This window comes from Squalius cephalus, assembly GCF_949319135.1.
Source record: "Squalius cephalus genome assembly, chromosome: 16".
NCBI classification, from domain to species: Eukaryota; Metazoa; Chordata; class Actinopteri; order Cypriniformes; family Leuciscidae; genus Squalius; species Squalius cephalus.
In genome coordinates, this window is record NC_137137.1 from 9,701,791 (window position 1) to 9,712,809 (window position 11,019).

Genomic DNA, 11,019 nt, shown 5'->3' on the forward strand with positions numbered 1-11,019 from the left:
CACAGGGTCAAATGGAATCGACTGATGCTCATCCCCCGAGGTCCACTGATTCAATAATGCCATCACTGTTCAATGACACGTTCAAAACGGAGCACTTCTCCCAGCTGTCTAGCCATGCAGTCTTATTGCAGAAAAATAGGGTTTGACAAGACAAATTGTATTTGCAAATTTACATAAATCAAATTATTTTTCATTATTATTTCATTTTCATTTTATTCTTTGTTTTAAAAAATAATATTATTGTATAATTGTGGTGTGTCTGTTTTATGGACAAATTATTTCAGATCAGTAAAGAAATGTTGATTTTATGTTGATTTTCTGCAACTATTTTCATGAAAATGAAATGAGTTAAATTAACAATTATTTAATTATTACTAATATATTAATTACATTCTATGTATATGTGTGTATATATATATATATATATATATATATATATATATATATATATATATATATATATATATATGATAAAAGGAAAGGATTTTTCCCCCTCTATTCATATATTAAGGTATATATATATATATATATATATATATATGATAAAAGGAAAGGATTTTTCCCCCTCTATTCATATATTAAGGTATGTCTGAGACACGTCTAAGTGTGAAAAGGTTAGTTGTTATTTCAAAGAAACCAAAAGAAAGAAATTAAATAACAAACAGAGCAGAAGACTTCTGGACAAACAACTTTATTTTTGATTATGGGTCTATACACTGTACATCCTGACACTGCAGTATATAAGCCGAACTACTTTCAACTCTAATCTCGTAGAGCTCTCTATCTTACATTATAGTCCTTGTGAGGGGAGAGGAGAGATCTAAGAGGGAGAAATTGGCCAGATCCAGGTGAATAAGTGGCATCAGTAGAAGAAGAAAGCATACATTAATCTCTTACATAAAAATAATTTCAAGAGTTGCAAAGTTTATAGTATATTGTTATAGCAGCAGTGAAGGGCTAATATGATATCGGCATGGGACAAAAAGAAAACAGATTGTTAAAACAAGATTCTGAATGTCTGATTCAACCAGAACTGATGTATTTGATATTTAGTTGAACGTAACAAAACATTGATAACTGAAAAAAAAGAAGCCATTTACCATAAAGATTCTACTGAACATTGCTATCATTTTTTGTAGCACAAAAAAGGGAAAAAAAAGCAGACTGAATATGCTTGCATTGGGAATACAACCTTTGAAATAATTGTTTTAAAAACATTTTCTTTCTTTTTGTTTTTAAAAACACAACATAAAATATAACAACTATTATGTAAGTTTTTTTTCTCATTCTGAAAAAGAAAAAAAGTAACACAATATACATTTATGATACAGTTTTTGTAAAATGAAAAGAAAACAGCTATATACATTGGTGAATTTGTACTTTCATCGTCAGACTGGCTAATCCTGCTCATTTATCAGTGAAGTTATGTCGTTATTGCTGTGTTTTAGCTTTTTGTTAGCAAAAATGGCTCTTTTAGAAAAAAATCCACATTTTTTATATTATTTTGGGAGCAAAGGAGCCTCTGTGATCAATTTCTCCCTTTTTCATAGAAAACCGCGAACAAAGTAAACTACACATATGAATTTGCGTGTAAAACCAACTACAAAACAACCCCATCTGAAATAACTTTTTTAGTTTTTTATTCATTTATTTTTTTTGGTCTGTAAAAACGCATGACCTCTTGCTACTGTTAAGACACTGAGCTTCCTTTAGACCGCTGAAGCCTGCAATGTACAGGTCAGGGCATATCATATCATATTTCAAAGGCTCTTTTTACACCTATAGCAAAAGTAACCTCTTAAATATATATATTTTTTTATATTCCTTAAAAACAGAGAAAGAAGAGTTTATTTATTCTGACTTACATTTAAAAGCTGTCTTAGTATAAGATTTAAATTCTTTACCAGTGGCAATTTGAGCATTAAATTCTGCTATGCATTTTTCTTTTCTTTAATTATTCATTGATTTTTTTAAGAAGAAAAAAAAAAACATCAAAGGAATACTGACAAACTGGCATTAAAATCTATCAAATAAGCTGCGGCTGCTCTTAAGCAATGATAGTCAAGTTCATTCTGGCAAAATGGGGTGAGCAAAAGAGTGCAAAACAAAAAATGCACCACAGAGCTCCCCCAAATGACAGTGCAAATGGGACGTCCCGCTTTCATCATCTGACCGCTGTCTGAAGCAGTTCAATGCACCTTACAGTCGGTCACCGTGGAAACGAGCTCGATAATTGTTCCTCTTCTGGAACCCCAAGGGCCCAAAGACAGGCACTTGAGGGTCTCCAGCATTGCATATGCACGTTAGGTTTGTGTTTAGCCCATGAGTAATGCCGTTAATGTTGCGTTTAAGATTGTTAAGAGCTGAAATTTATTGTTGAGAGGGTTTTGATTTCCTTTGCAGTTAAAACAAGTAGTTAAAATCGCTTTATATTGCATAACATAATCAAAAATTACATATACTGTTTTAATGCCCAATAATGAATATATGAACGGCAGACTTTATCTTTTTCTTTTAAATTCCATGCATATGAAAGAAATTACATAAGCTTGCTATTGAAAGAAGGAACATAAGCAATAAAATATTCACACAATCTGAAAAAAACATCCGTTATAACAACAACAACAACATCAACAACAAAATGAAAAGAGCCAAAACGTAACATACATTCTGATTGCATTGTACCCAATGTATATAAATCACTTATAAAATATATGTATTTTCAACAAAATCTATCTCAGCTAAGCGTGTGAGATTTTGAAGATGCATTTATGACGTTCATTCATCCATCCTCGTCTTGTTTGTACACAGTACGCTCTTGCTCACAGCTGAGAGGAGCACCTGCATTGATATTTTGACTCCCTTTTACCAATGCTAGACAATTTGTGTGTCCTATTCGTTCTGAACGGCTTTAAATTTGATTCGGAAATGTTCAAAACCTGTAGGAATCCAGGACAGTAACAATAACACTTTAGCAACGATTATAATCATATATCGATAACTATGATAAATGTTGAATCAAAGTCGGATTGAGGGGACGGCTGTGTGCGCCATCCACGTTTCGGCAAGCAAGCATGTAGAACCTTTTTTCTTTTAATTCTTGCGGTTTTATTTACAATAGTTTGTCTTAAACACATGATTACATTGCATGTATTAGAATGGCTATAATTAACAAAATTGTTTATTTCATTTTTATACTTAGGAATACTAAAAACTCTCTGAGATAAATGTGTGGGAGAGTGTGGGAGCGTAATGCATTTAGACAGTATTTTGTAATGACAAAGTGCGATTCATTATTGTAAAGTTAAAAAACAAAGCGAAAAGAAAAAAAAAGAAACATTTTCATATTTACATATTATAATTTACTTAAAAAGAACAATTTGTGGTTCTTGATCACATGACACCTCCTGCCCTAGAAGCTGTATTTTTTTTATGCTTTTAGTTTGTTCCTAAAAAAAAATGGCCACCCACAATCGTGAGCCGTGCCAGTTGTAAGCACCTCAGCCCACGGAGAAGCTGTACGCGAGTGTGACGAGAAAAACCCCAAACCGTCACGGAGAGCAAGAGCCACAAACCTCCAATTCCACACCAAGATCCGCACTGTTGGCGTATCACACGACAGCTTGTGATGGGGAGCATTTGTTTGCCATTAAAAGAAAGTGCTCATGGCTTGATCATAACACTTACTTGAATACAAGTATCTCTCCCTTTCAACAGGGTTGAACTTCTTCACCTCTAGCTCTCCAAAGCCCTTCAACGCTCTCCTGACCAGTATCTCTTTAACATTGTTAAAGATACAAGTGTGTGTAACCATTTGTCTCCATGGCTTTTTTTTTAACCAGCATGACATGTATGTACATGTAAAAAAAAAAAAAAAAAAAGGGGTAAATTTGAGGCTCTTATAAGTCACTGAAGTTTTTATCTCACACACGCTCACTAACAAGTCTCTTAAATAGCTTATTATGAAGTGATTTTCATCATACTTCCTCAAAACGAGCGAGGAAACAGGGATTTCTGATGGGATGATGAAGATGATGAGTCCTTGTCTCTTCAATAACAATGTGGGGTGGGACAGCATGCTGTTCAGGTCATCATATAAATCGCTGTGTAAAATTTGTCGTTGTATCACCAATTTGTTTGTCATAGAAAAGTCTTCATTTCAAAATGTATTCAGTTTCAGGCACAGTTAGCTTTTGTGCTATTGGCTTCTTCCTTTCCATATGGACTTTTGCATTTTTTTTTTTCTTCTTCTTTATTTTTATGTCTGGTTGGAGGCGAGGTGCATTTTTAGTGCTCTCAAAGAAAAACATTTTCTAGAACGTGTCTAAAGTCCCTCAAAAAACGTTCAGGAAACCTCCGGTTTTGCGCTGGCTAAGAGGCAGATGGGCGGGGCTCACCCGCATACTAGTTGACATGATTGGGCGGTTGGTGCTGTCAATCAGGGCGGTGTTGATGTGGATTGGGCGGAGTCAAGAGATAAAGAGAGGATTAGTTGTTGGGGTCTTTGGCGGGTTGGGGTGGTGGGTCTGTGCCGTTCTTGCTGGGGCTTTTGGGCCACAGCTGTTCCTGTAGCTCCTTGACCACTCTCTCCAGGTGCTCCCGTGCCTCCCGCTCCTGCATCAGATCGGCTCTCAACTGCTCTCGGTCAGCCTCGGCATGCTGCAACTTTACTTGCAAATCCTCAATCTGAAAATACAGCATATAAAGATGATAAAAGATGAATAAAGTGGCCGCAAATTGCTACAGCACTGTCTTTAGTCACATCGTATTGCGTAATTTATTAAAACATGTATTCTCTCATTGGAAAGATTCGTTTTTGTGAATCACTGCTATTTCAGTATTCATTACAATTGAATTTTCAGTTATTTTAATTTTAGTTCAGGTAATTTTATGTGCTTTTGTCATTTTATCTTGATCTATTTAGCTTTAATTAATTTTAATTTTAATTTTAGAAATGAGTACTTCTGCTAAAACTTAATTTTCTAAAAAAAATTTCATCTAATATTTAACTTACAATCTAAGCCTTATTTCAATACGAATTTGAATCATTTTAGGTTCAGTTCAGATGGTTCTTGTAAACTAACCAGTTTTTCTGCTTGCAATTTTAGCAATTTTATTAGTTTGTTTATATATGTCATCATTTAATGCTATCACCTGAACTGAGAATCTCATTGTTTTTGTGCCAGATAATTGCTGTTCTGATTGTAAAAGTAAATCATATCAGCTGCTATTAATGGTTTTAGATTTAAATAGCATCAATGTAGCCACATTTTGCAAGTAGCTTGTAGTGTAGCTTACTACTTTTTCAAAAAGGCAGCATGCACAACATACAAATATACCAACATCCATATACCAAATTTACAAACATCTCAGTGATGTCTCTCACTTGTTTAGTCTGAAGCACACATCCCTGACAGGAAGTTACCCGGTTTCCTTCTGAGAAATGAAACGTATCTCATCAGACTTGCAGGTCCACACCCAGTCTGAGAGTTCATTTGAAAGTGTGTGTGGGTGGAGTGTCATGTTGCATCAATCTAAGCACACTTCAGATAGCGCTTCATTAAACAGACAATTGTTTATCCAAAGCCACTTCCAGTACATTTATAGCACAGGGACAGTCACTGTGGAAGAATCTGTGGTTTAACATTTTGCTCAAAGGCATAATAGTTCTGAATCACACCTTTGAACCCACAACCTTTCGGTTACTAGCTCAGATTTTTAAACGTTTGTTTTAGAAACAAATGTATGTGATTGAACTAACCTGTGCGGAGTACTTGGCTCGCAGACGGCCAGCCTCACAGCCCTTGTCACACACTCGTAGCTGCCTGGCCTGCTCCAGCTCTCTCTTCAGCCGTATGCGTGACTCGTTGGCCTCTCTCATCTTCCTCTCACTTTCGGCACGCAGGCGCTCGATCTCCTTGCGCAGGTTCCTCTTCGCCTCAGTCGCCTCACGGAGCTTCTCCTTCTTAGCAACTCGGAGAAACTCCAGCTCCTGTGGAAGGCATGGGAATAAATGATGATTATTCACTCTTTTAATGAACATGTGATGATACATATACACTGTATAAGAAATAATAGGGCATATTTATGAAACACTAGCATAATGGATGTCTGTGTAAATCATACATCCATTAATAGGTACATTTTCCCACTGATTTTAATGCAACAGTGTACATAAGAATGGTTTTACAAAATGGTATTTTACACACCAGGGAGGACATGTCTTGTTTTAGCCATACTTGAACACCAAGTTCTATATAATATTATATTAAATAAATTAGAAAAGATTACATCTAAATTAATAAACTGAACATTATATACATAATTACATATATATTCTAAAAGTTCAACATCACATGAATGTGTCACCAAAGATGAAATGAAACCTCCAGTGTGCTGTTGTGTAAATCAGTTCTTACATAAATTGTTGCATTACCATTCAAATGGTACAACTTGCGTAAGAATGGATTTATAAATGATTTTCAAAAAAAAAAAAAAAAACATTTGCCTTGTATTTCATGAATAATGTCTGTGTGTTTGTACCTGCTGCAGGCTCCGTTTGGCCTGTAATGCGGATCCGAGCTTCTCTTCCTGTTTTACCCTCATCTTCACTATCTCGTGTAGAAACTTCTCCTTTGACTCTTTTGAGTCCAGGCCGCTGTCCAGTGCCTGTCTCAGCGTCTCCAACTCCGACTCCAGGTTGGTCATGGCGTGCCCGTCCCCTCCAGACACCAGGGGGCCCTCAGGGGGCCCGCTGGCTGGCGTCAGAACTGCTGGTAAAGTGGCTCCGGGGCCGGAGGGAGAGCTCAAGTCTTTAGCGGAGCTCGAGGATGTAAAAGATGGGGATGAGAGTGAGGAAAGTGATGAGGTGACTGTTAAGAAAAAACAGAAAAAACGGAGAAGAGGTTTTGAGTGGCGAATCAGACTACGTGGGTTTCATTAATTCATGTCGGCAGCAATTGGAATGTTTTTTCAAGCACCTGTCAAATACACAAGACATGCTTTAAAATAAGCCATAAAGGATGAGGAACGAAAGACCCCTCATTGATTTTCTGCCGCATTCACACAAGAGCTGTTACCGTTCTAATCCACCTCTCTCCAGAGCGCTCAAGGTTGGCTGAAAATGAACTGTGTGCAAATGAAGTGTGAACGAAATCTTAATGTATTTAAACGAGCACTTTTGTTTCACAACACACCGGCATAATTGAGTGTCTAACACACTCACAATTGCCTTTCTAACACACTCTTCATATACATTAAAAGAATGTGACATCCTTTCATTAATTTGAAAGAAAAGTATTTTGACTAGTGCCTCAGTGTGTAGAAACTTGAGCAAGGCATTTCAGAGGGTTTAAAAGCAGAAAAGCACATTTTTGTCAAAGTACATAAATAAAATCCTCTGCAAAAAAACATTAAAGGTGGACGAATCTTTGGAAAAATAGTACCTGTCTGATATCCTTGTGCATACTGTGTGAAAGTTATTGGGTTTATCGGATTACAAGTTCTTAAATGACTTGTTTGCACAGACAAAGTTTGTAAGTGATTTTATCACACTACTCTCACACATGTATAATGTTAAGAATTGTGACTTTACTTTCTAAACAGTGTGCATTTTTCCACATAGACATCTATTGGGATTGCATTACAAACCAAAAGACAAGTCGAAATTACACTCTCCGATATTACAAATTGCATTAATCTATATAAATTATATACTGTTATTTATGTAGAAACAGTATTATTGTGGAAATACAACTGTGAAATGCTGATTTGGTGCTCAAGAAACATTCCCTATTGTTATCAATATTGAGGACAATTATGATAATCAATACTTTTGTGAGATTATTATATTTTTTTCAGGATTCTTTGATGAATAGAAATGCCAAAAGTACAGCGTTTATTTAAAATAGACATTTGTTTGTAACAATGTAACAGTCTTTACTGTCACTTTTGATCAATTTAATGCATTCTTGCTGAATTAAAGCATTAATTGTCACATTATATATATATTTTTTATTTTTTTATTTTATTTTTATTTATACTTATACATAACTTCCTTTGAACCTGGAACATTCGGTGGAGCAACAGTGAAAGGGTGCGACTGTACTCACATTCCTCACGGCTCTCCACTTCCACCTCCACGTCCGAGTCTCGCTCCTCCTGAGAGGGTGGCATGGGCTTGCTGGCAGTGGCCGAGGGGCAGGGTTGTGGGCTGGGGTGTGTCTCACCCGTCAGCCTCCTCTTCCTCCCACGGCTGGCGCCTTCGCTTTCTGCCCCATGTGGGTGTGAGCTGCTGGGGGCAGAAGGAGAGGCCTGTCCTCCTTTCTGGAGGGGCGTCAGAGCAACATTAGGGGCCACAGCGCTCTCCAGGCTCTTGTAATTGTAGAAGCTGTGGAAGAGGATTTGGAGTGAGTAAGTAGACTACGTATGCAGAGATGCTCATTTTTAGGAACAGGTCACAGACAGCAGTGCAGACTGCTGCTTGTGCAATGGTGTTACCTAACATCATCTTAAAGAGTATGGGTAGAATTGAATAATCTAAACCAAATGGCAGGTTGACGGGGGGGAAAAAAAGCATATCTGCAACCCACAAAAGAAGGGTGGGGAGAGAACAACGACTGTTTTGAATGGTTTCAGAGAAACTGATCTGGGCTCGACATGGTGACTCACCCAAACCCTCTCTAGTTATGATGGTAAAGTTAAAACCACATATATCTAAGCAATCAACAGCCAACAAGCTTGCATCATTCTCCTCTGTGCAGAAGATACAAATCTTCTGCTGAATTGCTTTAGAAAAACCACAGCCAAGCATGACTAACATGCTGGTTTTATGTTGGTTCCCCACAAGTCAACATATATACACACCCTTTCTTAAGGTTACTGTTACAATCTTCTGTGCACTATATCATCTTTAATAAAATGATGGTTGCACAATCATTGAAATTATAATGATGCAGATTTCACTTCTAACCACAAGTGATTTATGATCACAAAATATCTATCTATCTATCTATCTATCTGAGCAGATTTTTTTTTGCATTGCAGCAAAAAAATATTGTATAAACTGAAATGATTTTGTTTAACTGGTTCATTTACATGAACCATCTGAACAAACCAATCCAAAACAACTGAACTGATATGATTCTACTCTGCAATGAGTATTGATCAATCAGAATCAAGTAGTTTAGAGTGCCGTGTAATATTTGTTGTCATTGTTTACCTGTCACGTAACATGTTAGCAGGTCTGCCGGCTCCCTCCTTATCGCCAACAGAGATGTTTGGAGACCATGGCCTGAAGGCAGACGGTCTCTGTCTGGGCTGGATACAGTTGAGCCCCTGCAGCATGACAGAGAGAAGATAATAGATGTCAGTTGTGTTACATACAAGTGTTCACAGTAGAGAACACAATCAAAATGCATTCCGACATGAAAGCAGAGAATAGAGACCACCTGCAATTTTAGCATGGAAAACATTATTTAAGAAATGCTTGCAGAAAATCTCACAAATTTAACTGAGAAGAGACAGATAAAACAAGCTTGAAGAATGACCAGCAGCACAAGTACACCGAGGTCACTGTGTCTGCTTGAAATCGGAGAGCTGTGCAAGCCTATTTGCAGGCTCTCTTCATTTTAGGAGAATTGATTTTTTACAAAAGAACATCAGTTATTTTGGGTTGAGATCTTGTTTCAGAAGAATCTGATTCTCTGTGGCAAGAAAACAGTTTCTTGGCTCCAAAAATCTTCTCAGGAATGGCCAAGCTTCGTAAACAGGCTGGTATATTATCAACATATATTCATAGATAAATATATAATTATCTGAAATCTGTACTCTCATACAACTAAACACATGTATCCACTGACAGAAAAAAAAAAAGCCTTGTAACCTTATTGGCTGATGCAGAGAGAGATCGTAGCCAATCGGGTTGCTTGTCTTTGTCTCCTGAGGGCGACTGTGCTGGAAAGTCATCGTGTTTGGACTTCTTGGCAGGAATGGGATCAGACGCCTAGAGAGGGAGGAAAAAGAAAGCCAAAGAGAGAGAAACGATGAGTGTTGCTCAATAAAGAAAAATGAACTCATCATCAGTCTGATTTGATACGTTTCATGTTTCTTCATTCGGTTCAGTGCGCATTTACCGCCTAGTCAGGCTTTCTGATGCCCTACAGCCCTCGAAATACTACAGTACAGTATAGGATCGATGAAAGCAGTCGGCCACATTAAACGAGACCGCACTAGAGGGTGTCTATCACCTCAGACAGAACTGTGAATTGCAAGAGACAGGTGCAATGGGAAAGTATCAAAGGACTAAAATGGCGAACATTAAATTTAGTATGAGTGTTCGCACTATGTGAGACTGTGTGTGTGTGTGTGTCGGAAGGAAAAAGGTTTTTTGTATTGCTCAGATGCTTAATAGACTGACAGAACCATCTTCTTTTATGTTGCCACGTGAACACGCGAGTGCAAATACACGTCAGAGCAGTAGGCTATTTGTTTAGTTTTGTCACCAATGTTAGTGCGATGACCTCACTCCCGCTGGATTCCTCACTGACTGCAGTATAATCCCTAAAATACACTGACCTTCCTTTTCTACACTCTCATTTACTCCAGAAAACCTGCGGTGTGCACCACCCACACATTTCCCGCTTATTAACACGAGCCACAGACATTTAAATGCTAAAATAATGCAGAGCGAATGGACAAGCGGTATCAGCCTCCGGCTATAAATCTGCGCCAACTTTGTCTGGTGGACTTCGAGAGCCTGTGAGAGCTATTTTCGAGCAGGGCCTCCGAGTGGGAATGCGAGAGAATCTTAACTGACAATCTGCAGCATCCCGGCCTAGTGCCCTAACTGGCCCAGAAGCAGCAGGGGCTTCTGGGTAAGATGCTTCCAACTGGGTTGCACGGTGTCTTGCAGGATTTACACAGTTAGCCAATCATACGCTGAGAGAGCGCCATGTTTAAGTCTCCTTTCATGCAGTCAGAAATGCAAAATATTGTGTTTTTGAATAAATGCAGTGGAGG

The 11,019-nt window shown here is 37.7% G+C and overlaps 1 protein-coding gene across 1 annotated transcript in view; it reads right to left on the minus strand.

The window, feature by feature from the left end:
• Positions 1-675: 675 nt before the first annotated feature.
• The window catches only part of skia (v-ski avian sarcoma viral oncogene homolog a), a 63,145-nt gene continuing 52,801 nt past the window's right edge, over positions 676-11,019 (minus strand). Inside the window, exons 2-7 of the mRNA XM_079897304.1 lie at positions 9,884-10,003; positions 9,221-9,336; positions 8,112-8,389; positions 6,544-6,872; positions 5,762-5,992; positions 676-4,686 (exon numbers count right to left, since the gene is read on the minus strand). Of these exons, the coding sequence (XP_079753430.1) occupies positions 4,489-4,686; positions 5,762-5,992; positions 6,544-6,872; positions 8,112-8,389; positions 9,221-9,336; positions 9,884-10,003 (1,272 nt within the window). The 3' untranslated portion in view covers positions 676-4,488. The remainder of the gene's footprint in view (positions 4,687-5,761; positions 5,993-6,543; positions 6,873-8,111; positions 8,390-9,220; positions 9,337-9,883; positions 10,004-11,019) is intronic.